This window comes from Sphaeramia orbicularis, chromosome 13, assembly GCF_902148855.1.
Source record: "Sphaeramia orbicularis chromosome 13, fSphaOr1.1, whole genome shotgun sequence".
In the NCBI taxonomy this organism is placed as follows: domain Eukaryota; kingdom Metazoa; phylum Chordata; class Actinopteri; order Kurtiformes; family Apogonidae; genus Sphaeramia; species Sphaeramia orbicularis.
In genome coordinates this window covers 6793228-6809332 of record NC_043969.1, presented here as the reverse complement: position 1 = coordinate 6809332, position 16105 = coordinate 6793228, and the positions used below count along the sequence as shown (strand labels likewise).

Sequence of the window (16105 nt, the reverse complement as noted above, 5' to 3'; positions counted from 1 at the left end):
GGTTTTTCACGCATGACCCGGAAACGGTTTGAAATTACTAATTTTGTGTATCGTTTCTTCCAGTTTACTTGTCAACAGTGGCTGAGGCCATATCAAAGTGTCACTGCTGTGTGTCCCAGTGTATATCGAGTAAACAAAGGCTACTATATTTAAGTTTTCATGGTTTTCCTTCAGATTTAGTTGAGAAGAAGAAATGGGTGGTCGCAATTCATCGAGATGAGGTACCAAACTTCAGAATCCAATTAGGATGTACGTTCAAGTGTAACAGGTGTCCTGAACACCGGCATTTCTGGGTAGAGGATTACCAGGGAAACATCAGTGATATTGTGAAGGGACTCAAGAGGTTAAAAGTAGGGAAAACACCAGCGCTCTCCAATGGGTAACGTGCAAAAACATGCAGGGATGGATTGAAAAAAAAAAAAATAATAATAATTGTCGCGGTATGTATGGAGTAGGGCTGCACGATTCTGGAAAAAATGGGAATCACAGTTTTTTTGCTTAGAATTGAGATCATGATTCTCTGGCATGATTTGTTTCACAAAATGTTTATTGCACTGATAAACTTTAATAAAACAAAAAAAAAAAACATTCCAAGTAGAGTATCAAACAGTGAGATTTCCTTAGAATGTAGAGCATATCTTCGTACAATAGGTTTGCTATCAGGAGCAGCAGGAACTTTGCTTTGACAGAGGCATAGTACTAGTTCTATCATTGGAAGAGAAATGATTTTTACAAAAGTAAAAAAAAAAAATTGAGATATGCAACTGCTAACTTCCCCTCATCATCATTTGCACATCAAACAGTGAGATTTCCTTAAAACGTAGAGCATAAGGCCCTGAACATGGCCCTGAACACAGCACTGTAGAATTGGCTTAAAGATTCTTGGCCAGAAACACAAGTCTGTCAACATGTTGAGGCTTCAATGGCGAACGGTGACATGTCACAATGTTCCCCCCTGAACTGAACAGCTGTTCAGGTGAGCTTGTAGCGGGAATGCACAGGCATTTCCTCGCTAGCACGGACAGTTGTGGATATTGGCCCTTATTTTGCTCCCACCAGATTAAGGGGTCATCTTCACTATCAATGTTGCTTGTCAGAAGATATGACGTCAGCTCTGAAGACACTGCTTGGTTTATTTTGGTGGAATCAGAATCCTCACTGGTTTTTGCTGTTTTAAAGAAACTTCCAATAGTCTTTCTTTCTTCATGGGGGGTGCAGGGGAGGCAGTCGATGGGTGGCCCTGCTGTACAAAGAATTAAAACCATCAATATTAACCAATGTAATATCACAACCGTTTAAGACTTAATTAGACAGTTATAGTTGTATATGATGTCTTACCATAGCTGGAGATATGCCAGTCATCTCATCTGTCAGTCTCACTTTAAGTGTGATTTTATTCTCCTCACTGACATAATTCATTTTGACTCTCGGATTGAGAGTGGTGGCTATGTTGAGTAGATCCTGAGTTTTCGGGTCTCTGTACATCTCCTGCAGGTATTCCAGGATGTTTGTCTTGAGTGATTTTGTAAAATCTGTGTTATCTTCTTGCACAGCCAAAACCGAGTTTTCAAAAAGGTGGAGAACTGGTTTCACCGAGGAGATGCTCACATATTGTTCTCCAGAGAGGGCATCAGTGAAGTTGGTCAGTGGGCTCAGAGCATTGTTGATTGCTTCAAGGACTTCAATATCTTGCCATGAGGGAATCAAGTGTCTACACTTCCGATCAGGGGACAGTACATGTGAAACAGCTGGAAGCCATTGAAGTATCCTCTGGACCATTGCTTGCCTCGACCCCCATCTTGTTGGGCACTCCGTTTTAAGTTTCTGCTCAGATAGTTTGAGTTCCTTCTGGGCCTCAGCAAGGTCTCTCCTCTGTTTCCAGCTCTGACTGAAGGAGCCCACAATCTTTTGACCTACAGACCTACAGCGCACTCAACTCAGGAATCTTTCATTGCATTCTCTACAGGAAAAACAAAAAAAAACCTCAGTACATCATCAACTATTATGGGCCTTTTTGTCATCATTATTATTATTATTATTATTATTATTACCATAATTGTTATGTTGATACAAATGCAATACAGTTCATCATTGTTTTTGTTGTGACTTAATAAAAGAGCTCACCTATTGCCAGATGGAGTCTATGTCCAAAACATTGCAGTCTTGTCCAGTCATTGAGGGAGATGGCCTTTACTATGTTTAGACCATTGTCTGTTGTGATGCAGGTCAGTTTATCCTCTTTCAGACTCCAAGAGGAGAGGGCATCCTTAAATCCCTGTGCTAGGGGCTCACCTGTATGGTCTTCAGGGAAAAAAGCTGTCTGTAAGCACTGGCTTTTGATGGTGAAATCAGGCGCTATAAAATGAACCATCAGGCTCAGATACGGCTTCATGGTCTGACTGGACCATAAATCAGACGTAACAAAAAAATGATTGATTTCCCACAATTCTGCCTCAACCACAGCCCTCTGCTTACTGTACATATCAGGGAACGCAACGTTTGAGAAGTAGTTGCAGGAGGGGATTGAGTACCGTTTGTCGAGAGTGTTTATCATCTTCCGAAATCCCTCATGTTGTACAGTGTTTATTGGGGCAATGTCTTTTGCTAGGTGATATGCGATACCTGCTGTGATCTCCTTGTGTCTACTGGAGTTTGGTGGGTATGGCGTTGCATTGTACAAAGTCCCAGTTATTGACGTCTGCATTTGTTTCTTGCCTTGTACACCTTCTTCATACTGTACTTGTGGTGACGTTTAAGGTGATTATACAGATTTGTGGTACTACCTTGAGGTGCTGCAACAAGCGCAGAACACACTTAACAAGGCACCTCGGACTGTTTATCATCGTCTGACTTAAATCCAAAATACTTCCACACCGCTGAATGCGATCCTTTTTTGGGCACGAGTTCGGTTGGGGTGGGTGGGTGACACTCACTGCTACCACTTAGGTTTTCGTTGTCATCCATTTAACTCTTCTTACCCTTGACTTTTCACCGCTTTACCTCTCACATTCACTGTTTCCACACGCTCAACTACAGGTGGGTATCCTCCACTGAATCACATGATGTAAAGACACTGAGGGAGGAGGCAGCAGCAGTGCTGAGTTTGGCGGTGCTTGAAAAAATCTGAGGAAAATAGAAGCATTTGTTTGTGATGCAGCGTGTGAAATAAAATGCTTACGAATCATTGTGTTTAGAAAAGAGATCACATGTATGTGTGAATCGAGATCACGATTTTTAAACGATTTTTTGTGCAGCCCTAGAATGGAGGCACAGCGTTGTACTTCATCCACGGTACAAAGATGCTATGGCAAGGGGGAGCCAGGACAACAGGGCTGCTTCAATCTCAAACATTGAGATTGACTTGAGAGAAAGAATCGTGAAGTCCTGGGCAGTGGCGTGCACAGACATTTAGAGGGGCAGGTCCTCAGCCACTGAAAAAGGGCACCCCTCTCCCGAGTCCGACAATCCTGATCTGCAGCGTTTTCATAAATATTGGTCTGCAATAACTTGCCATCACTGTTTATTCAGTATTACACATATGTTAGCATTCAACACAACAATGTACTGCTACTGCAATGGCCTTACACTTTTCACACCAAATAACTAGAAAAAAACAAACAAAAAAACATTCTACTTGTAAAGTACAAGGAGCATAGGCCTTAAGGGTCCAGGAGCAAAAAAATGACTAGAGGAGGATTATGAACCACCCAACCGTGTAAAAATCTACAAAGCCAAAACTGAGTCACATAACCATGACAATCATTAATTTACTGAACAACCTCTATCAACCTGAACAAACCAATATCATATAACCAATCTAGGACTGCACACTTGACAAAACTGTGCATAAGGACTGACATTTGGCTTTATCCAGGACAGAAGAGAGCTGGTACTCTGGGCTGCCTGCTGCAAGTCTCTTCCCACTGTTTCTTTACTCTTTTCTTTCTTGGAATTTTGCTGCAATTGATAAATAATTGAACAATTGATGTTTTACTCTGCTTTATTGTTTGTTTTTAACTCTCCTGTTTTACTGTACGGTGTCCTTGAGTGCCAAGAAAGGCGCCTATAAATAAAATGTATTATTATTATTATTATAAGAAACATCAAATTGCACACTACAATAAACATTGTAGACCAGGGGTGTCAAACTCATTTTAGTTCAGGGGCCACATACGCTTAATAGGATCTAAAGTGGGTCGGACCAGTAAAATAATATAAATTATAGGATAAGAATTTTTGAGTGAAAAAAGTAAATTCTGTAATGAAAATGTTTGAATTTATGAATTGTACTTGAACATAACATGAACAAATATGAACCTGAAAATTTGTTAGTAAAATAAGTGCAATGTTAACAATATTACACCTCAGTTTATCATTTATACAAGTGAATCACAACTTAGAGATCGCAGTGGATCTACAAATACACAAAACATTAATACGGAGAATATTATTAAAATGCCACAAGCTTCTCTTAAGACATTTCAGATATTCACATTTTTTGTAAAACACTTGTCTGTAAATGTAAACATTTTTGTGTAATTTTACTTTTTTTACGCTAAAACAAAGAGACAAATTTACAGTTTTCATTATTTATAGGTTATTACGATAGTATTTTACTGGTCTGATCCACTTTAGACTGAAATGATCTAAAATGATTTTAACATCCTTGATTGTTAATATCTTCAGTGTAATTTTTGCATTTCACAAATTCATCCCAGGGGCTGGATTGGACCCTTTGGTGGGCCGGATTTGGCCCCCAGGCCACATGTTGGACACCTGTGTTGTAGACATACAGATTTTTTTTCATGCTTGTGTAACTTATTATAATGACAAACAACGACTTTGACAATAATCTAATAATCTGAAACTTCACATCCCAATAATTTCCAAAAAAGGGGATTTGATTTAACTTTAATATTGTGTGTAATACTCCAATCAATGCAAATGTAACATGAAGCTTATCGTCTGGATGCTCACCTCTGATCTGCTCCCCTGGTCGACTCCCCAGAAACTACACACTCCACTGCCTCTGTTCAGCCTGACACCACAACAACACGCACTTTTAGACACAGTTTGGATTAAAAGGCTATTATATATTTGTGACTCTGGAAATATACCGGGTACTCACAACTTTTCACGCAAATAAGTAGCAGAGGATTTTCATCAATTTGCTGGTTCGCCCCTCCATCTCTACTCACATTATCAAATGCACTGAATTAGTATCACCGGGCCATGGGCCGTGACCTCTCTGCTTGCGACAGCTAATCACCCAACACATGCTAGTATTGGGCTACTGGCTACACTAATCAGCCACACTTGTGGGGAACGGGACAAAGATTTGCTTAAATAGTTGTAAGTCAAAGGCACCAATATTCTTACCAGTTTGTCTCTTGCAAAAAGTCAAGGCCATGCGATGTGTGATCAGCAACAGCGGAGCTACTGAGCAGCATGAGTGGAACACAAGCAGAGCAGGAGAGAGAGGCAGTGACAGGAGGAGGACTGGGGGAAGGACAGGAGGGACTGGGAATTATTTGGATTTAACTGACTATTAAAATATGATTATAATGTCATGTCGATGCGGACTCTATTGTCTTCTTTGAATGGGGAAAAAAATAAATACTTAAAAACAAAAAAAAAACGATTGCCAGAAGGGCAGGTCTTGAGGGACACCTCAGGTCTACCTGTGCACATCCCTGGTCCTGGGGGAACTCAACTACCTCCTGCTTGCCACTGGAGGACTTCAACACTACACTGCTAACTATCCCTACCCTACCATCATTGAGACCAGTCGGCTGATGAAGTGGTAACAGTCATCCTAGAGATGCTTGGCTACAAGATGAACAGCATGAGTCGTTGCCTCATGGAGGAAAAGGCTAGAGGCAAAGACTGTAGCAGCACAGAGAGAAGTCTTAAAGAGCAGAGGTGTGAATCTAAGAAAAGAGCTGCCCAGGAAATATAACAAACTGTCCACAACTGAGGCACTGGAGACCAGAGGTCGCGTTAACCGAAAATTTTTCGTCATTGACAGATTTTTTTTTTTTAAATGACGGAAAATTCTGAAGGCCGTCCGTCCTTTTGACAGATTAAAATACTGAGGGTAATCTAGGAAAGTTTTCACACAACACTGTGAACAGAACCTGCTCGCAGGATCACTGGTCTGTCTCTGTCTAAAAGGTATCAAACAGTCCATAACAGCATCCTGTACAGCGGCACCGTTCACAATCACAACTACGCTGAGTCCGGTACTTATTTCAAATGACTCAAAGTACACCCCCTGTCCAGATGGTGGCGAGTGTGCATATTAATCAGTCATCGTCATGTCTTGTATCGTTGATTAGCGGACTTCAGCAATAATTAGATGCTACTTTGCGAGTGCAAAATGTCAAGACAGCCGAATCTCCTTAGTTATTTTAAAAAGACGAGTAGATGTGATGGCATTAAACGTGGTGAAAAAAGAGGGACTGATGCAGTGGAGGATGAAGGACAAGCAAGTACTGATAACATTCATCAGCCAGCATCAACCACAGTTACAGGACAAGCAAGTGACAGTAAGGTGGTCAAGAGGGAGTACCGCATTCAGTGGGAGCAGGAGTTCACCTGGCTGACAAGGGAAGATGGCAAAATGTTCTGCAATATCTGTAGTAAAGCTGGCATGAGCAACGGATTTGTTTGAGGGTGCCTGACAATGCAGAAATCAGCACTGATTGATCACAAAAATAGCCACAGCAACATTGAAGCTTCGAGGGTGCTCAACCAGAGTGCAACAATGGAAAGATGTTGAGAAATCACAGGTGGCTTGCAACGAGGCATTAAAAACACAACTTAAGGTTGTGTTGCATATGGGAAATACCAGCACTCCGTGCCACCTGTATCCCAAACTAATAAACCTGTTACAGTCTGCTGGGTGTCCAAACCTGAACAGTGCACATACATACACCCATCATGACATTGTCAGTGAGATGGAGGATGCCATAGCAATGACCATAATCAGTGCCACCGACGACTGCATCGCCAACAGTAAATATGTAGGGATAATAGTCGATGAAAGTATTAATATCGTCGTTGAGAAAATGCTGGTCATTTACCTGACACTTAAACAGAATGGGAAGTCTGAAACGGTGTTTCTTGGCAATTTTGTAATACCGTCTGGCACTGCAGAATGCATCACAGCAAAAATAAAAGATGTGCTTATTGGCCCGTGGACTAGCTATGCTGGGAAGTGATGGAGCTAGTGTGATGTTGGGTCGAAAGGATGGAGTTGCACAACAGTTGCGCCAGAATGACTGTCCCTACCTCATGAACATTCATTGTGGTGTGCGCAGAATGGTGCTAGCTGCCCGCAATGCCTCTAAGGCTGTGCGTGAAGTAAGTGCATATGTTACCACAATCAATAACATATACACATACTTCAAGAATTCCCCCATTTGAACACACCACCTAAAAGAACTGCAAAATGAAATGGAGGAACGCGACCTGCTGAGCCTGAAACAACAATCTGCTACATGCTGGGTGTCCCTGGAGAGGGTCATTAAGGGCGTACGCACCAACTGGGCTGCTCTGGTGTTGGAGCTGGTGGAGGAGGAAGCCATAAGAGGCTGCCCGGTCACTAAAGGCATTAGAAAACAGCTCCAAATGTATATGTTCCCTGCCTTGACTCACTTCCTGACTGATGTCTTGGCCATGGTGAACTGCATGAACCTCACATTCCAGTGAGAAGATATTAACATCTCCTCCACCTAGCCTGTCCGGACAATGACCCTGGATAGCCTAGATGACTTGATGAATGAGCCAGGTGAGGCGGAGAGGAAATTCCTTGACACTTTACAAGACGGCAAATTCTGTGGCATCACACTCAAGCAGGCAGATGCACAAATCTTTTCAGTTTTGCACACAGAGTACATCGCGGAGGTGACTAAATCTATCAAAAAAGATTCCCCTTGGAGCATGTGGGCATCATCGCTGACCTCAACACTGTACTCAACGACTCTGGCCATCCAACTGTTGAAAGCGCATTGAAGAGCTACGGAATGGAGGTCTTGGAGCAAGTCTGTGAACACTACAGCGCACAGACAGGTGCAGTTGAGCCATTGGTGCAGAAGGAGCGCATGGTGCAGAATTTCCTCTCAGTGAAGAGGGTGCCTGCAGGATCTGGGAATCCCACTTTCAGAGAGTCTTGCAGACTTCTGGACACTTCTCTGGGAGATATGTTCCCCGACTTTAAAACTCTGGCTGAAGTGGTGCTGGTAATTCCAGTCTCCAGTGTGGCAGCGGAGAGGGGTTTCAGCCTTCAGAACCAAATAAAAACAGCCATGAGATGTCATCTGTCTGAGGCAAAAGTGCAAAACCTAAAGACAGTTGCTTCTGCAGCAATCTCCCTTGATGCATTTAATTACGCACAAGCCAGCACTAACTTTAAGTCCCTGAGGACCAGGAGAAAGGTTTTAGCTCACGGTAGACTGTACAGCAGATCAACTGAGTTCAGTGTTGTTAATTTCTTGAAAATCGTTTATTTGTTAAATGTGTTCACCCAGTTCTTTAAAATGGCATTGTTCGTTCATATTACAATATTTTCCCGTTTTAGCACAATGGCTGCTGTCACTGTTGGGGAAAAAAAAAAGCACAATCTGAAAGTTCATTCTGTGTATAACTATTATCATCATTGAGATGTTCTTGAACATTAAACACCACTAAATATGTCTTGTTATCATTAAAAATTAAATTTGAAATGACCGATAATAATCAGTCCCTCCAGAAATTCGCAATGTTGCGATCGCAACAATTAACGCAAATTCAACCAATCACCATGAATTCTGCAAGGCGCTGCAATTTCGTCCAATCACTGCAAATTTTCCACAAATTTGACCAATCACCTTAGCCCCCTTTCGCTCACCCCCTCTACGTAACATGTACGTCATCACATTCGCTTCCTTGTTGACGATTGAGAAGGTGAAGACATGTGTGATGCATAACGCCCACACTTACCGACTAATATCACCGCCAAAGATCGTGCAAGTCTGTTTCTAAATGTGTTACACAGAAGCAGAGGTAAACTGTTCTGTAGTGAAACACAAATGAAAGTCGCCACTCCACAGACACTTTTCAACCGCAAAACATGCAAGGAGAACGGCTGAAACTGGAAGAGGACAGATGAGACAAGTCCCAGTGACAGAGGGTGTTGCATCCAGAACAATAGCAGGAGCTGAAAGGGTCACGGTTAGCGCAGATATACTCTTTAAGGCAATATAAGCAAAGAATAAATAACTTGTGGAGGCATGCTTTCGTTTTTGTGTATTGTGTGTGTGTGTGCATGAGAGAGTGCAAGCGCAAGTCTGTGTGTGGAGTGAAAAAACGAGCTCACAAACAAAAATAGTCGTTAAATTTGGTGTTGACATTAATGTTTACTCTAATGTGTTAGAAAGCAACACAAGTTTGGCTGCCCTGTGAGCCTGTCTCTCTGTGTGTGTCTGTGTGCGTGTCTCTATGTACATTTGTGTCTCTGCATGTGCATGTCAGTCTCTGTGTGTGCATCTGTGTCTCTGTGTGTGCATGTCAGTCTCTGTGTGTGCATGTGTGTCTCTGTATGTGCATGTGTGTCTCTATGTGCACGTCAGTCTCTGTGTGTGCATGTAACCCATCTAACCCAAACCCAAAGTATATATCATTAAGAAAGCCAAAGTCATGTGTTCGGTTGTATAAATGTGAGATGGGAGTGGGATTTAATAAGTTTTCACCTTCCCACTCCTTTTTGAGCAGTACATATTTAATTTATTTTGTTATTACCAGCGTACATAGCAATTGATATTTTGTCTTGATCACCTTTATTTATTAATGTATTTATTCTGACATTAATCCCTTGTACACAAAAAATGTTTAATTTTTTCTTCTGCTCAAAACAAACGAATGAATGAAAAAAAGCCTGTTTTCTTTAAAATCATTGCTTGCTTGTGTTTTTAAGGCTAAAAACTCAAAAAACGACTGTTGTAGGTAATTTGCAAATGCCTATGTTCCTGTGACTTTAATAAAAGAAGCCTCAAATCATCGCAACTTTCACCGCAAAAGCTGGGAACCGGGAAAAGCTGCCAAAAAATCAGGCCTTTTAGGCCACAACAACAAAAAAAAAAGCCTGCGAAATCCTGGGGGACTGAATAATGTCTTATGACATAATTTTTACAACCGTGTAAATCACATTATCATAATGATTTCATGAGAAGATATTTTAGTAGAACTTTATGGGTGTATAAAAAAAAGTATGGAATTTACGTAAGATATGCTCAGTTGTTAAATGTATTATTGTCTGGATATGAAATTACCTTTTGTGGCATACAAAATTTTGGTAAGTATATTAAACCCAGACAACAACCTATAAGCTATTATTTGAGCTCTAGGTTACAAAACCCAGAACTGATGTTTCACCAATGCTTTATTAACTGTACTAAACCCAGGGACTTAAGGTTAAGTGTCCAAACTGTCTGCTAAGGATATAATCAATATTTAGCATCATAAAATATGAGACAGTCAACTAATCACAACTGTGAAGCCAAGTCCAGCAAATGTTTGGCATCTAAGATTTTAAATATCATCTACAAATTTCCACTTCTCCATATGTCATTTGCTTAAGAAATCACCAAATATGCACACAGTGGTAAACAGTGAAACTGAGTTGCTGCGTTTTGACTGTAAACTGTGACAGCACCTCTGGAGTATAGCTTAATAAACCACTGACAGAGATGATAATCCTCTGGTCTTAATGATGATGGATGAAGAGGTGTCCTTCATCTTTAAGCCTGTTTATTTCTTTCCGGTGTTTGCTATTGATTTGAGGATTAACATTCAGAATGGGTCTGATCAGAAAACTGTACATGGCAACAGAAAGGAGCTGATGGAAATCTCCAAACCGCAAACAATAAACTTTGAAATCCACGTGGGTGTGTGTGAGCCTGAGGCCTGTTCCCTGTGGTTGAGTCATAGGGGGATAAACACTCGGTACTGGCAACATATGGATTGTTTGTAGTGTCGTCTATGAGGATGGGAGTTTATAAACCGGTTTCTGCATATCCCCCTCATCCCAAGGCTAAACATACTGTGTATTCATTAATTCACTCCCTTTCTTTGCAGATCCACAAATCCGGCAATTCAACTGGTGGCACTTCTGCATTTTGAATTTCCTGCTTCGTTTTTTGTTTCTTGTCACATTCTTTCACTTGGCTCTCAGGCTTTTCCTTTTGCTTTAACTGCAACAGCACACAGTTAAGCTCTGCAAATGTCTTGAATGATCCTGTACAAATTATTCCCTCATTTACACGTTATGATTCTTGGGCTACGTTCAGACTACAACCAAATGTGGCCCAAATCCGATTTTTTGCCCATATGTGACCTGTATTTGATCTGTCAAAAACAGTTTGAACAGCGCAAATTCGATTTTTTCAAATCCAACCCAGGCCACATTCATATGAGGGCTGTTCAATAAGTTCATGGCCTCACCCAGAAATACTGGTTGTTATAATACAGGATGTTACATTCTTTCGTGATGGGATAGTGATGCTTGAACATCGATGGACCAAGTGCATTGCTGTAAATGGAGATTATGTTGAAAAATAAAATATAAATTATCAGTCTGTGTTGCTCTGTTCTGGGTGAGGCCATGAACTTATTGAACGGCCCTCGTATGTGGTCCTAAATTCAATACGTAACCAATATTTTTGCTATGCAGTCTGAACGGGCAGGTCGCATTTATTCGACCTTTCCAGTTACTCATGTGATTGATACAGCAAACGTATAGACCCGGCGATATGTTATTTTGAGTTTCCGACTAGTTTAAATCATTTACCATACCCATACACATGTAAACATTGCACTATCCACGGGCTGACCTTTGATGGCACTTCAGTGTTTTCACAGTCATCGGGTTTGTAGACCGCCAAATCTTGAAACCAGTCACAGCACAACTGTTCATAGCTGTCAAAGGACCTGAGGCTTTTGAATTCTTCCACTGTGCAGTAACTTATGCTGAAAAGAAGATAGTTAACTAATTGCATGTAGGTACAGGGTGGCAGGGACCAGTTGGACGCTGGTGAACACCGGTGGCTCATAGGGTTCTACATCCATCATATCTCTGATCTTCTCCAAATACTTTTGCTTTGCAGTGGTGTTGAGCTTCTCCCAACAGGGACCCCTTCCTAAAATCCTAAATCTTGATTTATACGGCTCTTTCCTGCACATCAGTACTATCCCATTACCCATAGCAACTGATAGCTTGTAAGTTCAAAACAGCGCAGCCTTCCAGATATGTCACGTGATATGATGTATGTCCTTATTCCTAGTTACGTCAGGGCCTCTTTTGTGCATATGGGTCACTTCAGGGTCGCATTCAGTTCATACTCAAAACTGGTAGAAGTCGCATTTAATATGTACTATGAAAGAGCACACAAATAATTGGATTTCACCAAAAAAAATACGAATTGTTTATTAAGACCTGCTGACTGAACGTCGCCTTAGTTTAAAAGACAATGTTACGCATCAAGAAAGTGGCACCATGTGTTAAAAACCGACTGTGAATATACATAAATAGAAAGACAAGACACTCGCAAATCATGGACATGACGTCATTATAACTGTCTATTTCACAACATGTTTGAAGTCACTGAAGATGTCTCTGCAACTTCAACATGACCAGGCTGGGGTGGTTTTCAGGTCTTTTAAAAAAAAAAAAAATGCATTCTCAAAAATTTACTTAAAACCTATCAAAGCAGTGGCCATTTTAGTGTTGGTGACATGTATCACAGATGCAGTCCAGTGAGCTGTTTACCACACAACAAAATGTTTCTTTACTATCTTTAACGGAAAACTGCAACTTTTTTGCCTCATAAAAAATGTTGCAACTGACAAATAACATCACATCACAATAACATATTTTCACTTCTCTGTCTTGATATAATAACCTGTGAATACACTCAGCGCTTCTATGAAGATTAATACATGCTTTTCAGTGAAAAATACAGGGGATAATACATGTATGTTATAATAAATGGTGATAAGTCATTTAAGAAAGGTTAGATGTTTTTTAAGGGTCACATATTTCAAGACAGATGGCAGAGGCAGAGGAAAACCAATCACGGATTTTTACAACATAATATAAATAATATCTGACTGAAGTAGATAACTGTTGAACTGGAAAGTGGACTGACGTCATCAACTGTTGGATGATGACTTCAACTCTCCCAAATTTCATAAAACAGAGGGTGAGGAAGGAGGCAAACTTGCAAACCTCCCAGTCAGTGATAGTTTTGGGAATTTTCATCCACCACGGAGATGAAAAATTTTATGAAAACAACAACAACAACAACAAAAACAGCAAATCTAAATAAAAAATGTAGGTGGAGGCAATATTTATTTTGAATCGGTAAGTCAGTAATTCGAGTAGGAGAGCCTGATATTAGCCATGGAACAAAAACAGAATACTGATGTTCTGCTAATAGTGATTTATAAAAAGTTCTGTCAGTAAACGATTCATTGGTAAGATATAAATATGATGTACCAACTGGCTGAGAAACACATTGTTTATAAAATCTGCCCAACAAATATAACACATTTTGTAAATATAGCAAATTTCAGTAACAATGTTAACTTACTGACTCCATACTGAGTTTTCATTCCTGCTATAATGAAAAATGCAGCCCAGGTCCTCTCACTCCTGTCTTTGACATACTGTGTATTGGGACATACTGAATTCTTAGCAGTAGGGTGGTGTGAGTATTGAAATGCCATATCTACAGCCTTATTCAGTCATAGAAAACCAAAGTTGCAGTGAGAATCATTTTGCAAATGTCTGTTCCTTGAATTGTGAATGCTCCAGAATGCATGTGAAGTTTATGTTGGATTCTGTTAAATCTACATTACAAGAAAACAACCATAATATAGTGATTTAAATGTAGAGCTTTGCAGGTTATATTTTCTTAGAAATGCAGTCAACAGATGTCCTGCACCGCGCACAACAGACACTCCAACACAAATGTCACAAACACACATCAGCATTTGTAAATCACAATGAAAACCTTTAATTGATTAGTAGTTTGGTCTGTGACACAAATCATCCAGAGGGAAAAAAAAAAACAAAAACAAAACACCACTGTTTCTTAAAGGTTAAGGATTTTCCAAATAGTTGGTGACTACTTTAACACTTGATAAGAACTCGATCATTGAGATGCTGATTATTATTCTAGCTTTGGATTTTTATAGTTGACAGGTCATGTAATCATGTTTGATTCCACTGCTCTTGAAGGATGGAGGAGAAAAGGGATGACAACATGCAAATCAGGTGTCTTATGGTTTTGTTGTGTAGCTGTAGTGAACCTGTGATACCAGGGTCTTTCAGTCACTCAGCTCTCATTCACAAACACACACATAACTACCTGTCGGAGTGTTTTTAGCATCTCAGTGGCCTCGTCCTGCTTGCCCTGCTTGGCCATCAGCATCATCTCCTGGATCATGCCGATTCTGCGCTGATAAGGCGGTGGTGTCCCACCTCGGTTCAGCCTGTCCCCTGACTTCAGCATGAGGGACGCCAAGATGTCACCCCGCTCCTTGGTGGGGGTCCGCTTCCAGCTGTGTTGAGGACTGGCTCCTCCAGACTCCTGGCCTTTGGTCTGCTTGGCCCCCATGGTGCAGCAAAAATGTGAAAGTGATAATATTAACTCTGATCCCACCAAGCAGTCATGCAGAGGCAGGTTTCATCAGTGTGTCAGATGCTTTACCAAAACAACTGCAGCTGCTCACATCTTCTAGAATCCAGATCTGTTTGGAGCTTTGACATGAAGTATTCTGAGCAATAAAACTGTTTTGCAGCTCATGAAAATGTCCATCATCAAAGCGGCTCTGAGGAATTAATATCCTGGAAAAAATAACATTCACATGTAGCTCGAGTAATGTTCTGCCTCAGAGGATTTGTAAGCCATGAAAGAACTAGTATCTCAAGTCGGGAAAAGGTCTGAAGATGCTGGCTGCAGCATGGCCGCAAAACACGAACACAGCAAAGTCAAGATGCAGGGGGGCCACGGCGCAGCCCGTGGGCCACCGCAGCCTCCTATCCCGAACACAACTTCAGCACGGCTTCCAAATATTTACCTCTGAAGGAAGGCTTCTCCTCTGCTTCTGCTCATCGGTTATCCTCACAATCTGATGCCGCTGTCCTGAAGCCGAAGAGAAGGAAGCGGACGCGGGAAGGCGGTGCAGCAGGGCATGACAATGTTTACGTCCTACTGTAGATCACCACAGACTGTCTGTTCCTCGCTCTGCCCTGTCCTTCCTCTCCTTAGCCGCTGGAAGTCACGCATTACCTGCAACACAAACACAGCCTTCGTCCTTCTCCAAGGTTGATCCTCCATCCACCCCGCAGCAGGAAACACCCATCGGCCAGTCGGTCCGCAGGCTGAGCCGAGGCTGCTGCTTCCGAGGCTTGACCGGAGAGGAGAGACAGGGGTGTCCCCTCATTGGGACTGAATTATGTACTGCACCCACTGTTCAAGTGAATGAGCAGGGGGGCGCGCAGCTAGTGCACGTGAGCTCCTGCCCGCCCCTCTCCCTCCTCCTCCTCCTCCTCCTCCTCCTTTCCTCCTCTGAGATGAGGAGTGAGGGATGACAGCAGGGAAGGAGCACCGTGACACAAGTTTACAGGTTAGAGCTCCTTGTCCACAGAGTTCATTTGAGCCAGATGTCGATTTAATAATTCTAACAGATACTGATAACTGATTAAAGTTACTTACTTGTAAAAAAAAAAAAAAAAAAAAATCTGAACTGGACATGTGGCCAAAAAAAAGTTGAATAATCACCTTTATAATGTGAGAATACTTGTAAGTCAAGGCTGCAGCTGAAATAGGACGACCACCCATTGTTCACATCAAGCTTTGACCTTACTGTAATATATGCAGATTTTGATCAGCCAGGCTGAACAATGCATTTGACTGATTTTGCGCATAAAAGCTCATTTTAAAATTAAAGATTTATCTATTTTCATTGTATAGTGAGGATCTGTCTAACCCTGTTGCTTGGTGTAAATTGGCCTAAGAGTCTGGTTTCGACCAGCTCTAAATGTGAAGTGTCATGAGATAAC

At 41.4% G+C, this 16105-nt stretch overlaps 1 protein-coding gene across 2 annotated transcripts in view; it reads right to left on the bottom strand.

Annotated features, from left to right (window-relative positions):
* lrrc75a (leucine rich repeat containing 75A) overlaps positions 1–15515 on the bottom strand; it is a 136941-nt gene extending 121426 nt beyond the window's left edge. Inside the window, exons 1-2 of one of the 2 annotated variants that reach the window (XM_030152525.1) lie at positions 14760–15515; positions 14409–14692 (exon numbers count right to left, since the gene is read on the bottom strand). In XM_030152525.1, the coding sequence (XP_030008385.1) occupies positions 14409–14657 (249 nt within the window). In that variant the 5' untranslated portion in view covers positions 14658–14692; positions 14760–15515. Of the gene's footprint in view, positions 1–14408 lie in introns of both variants that reach the window. The other variant, XM_030152524.1, reaches the window with a different exon arrangement.
* Positions 15516–16105: the final 590 nt, after the last annotated feature.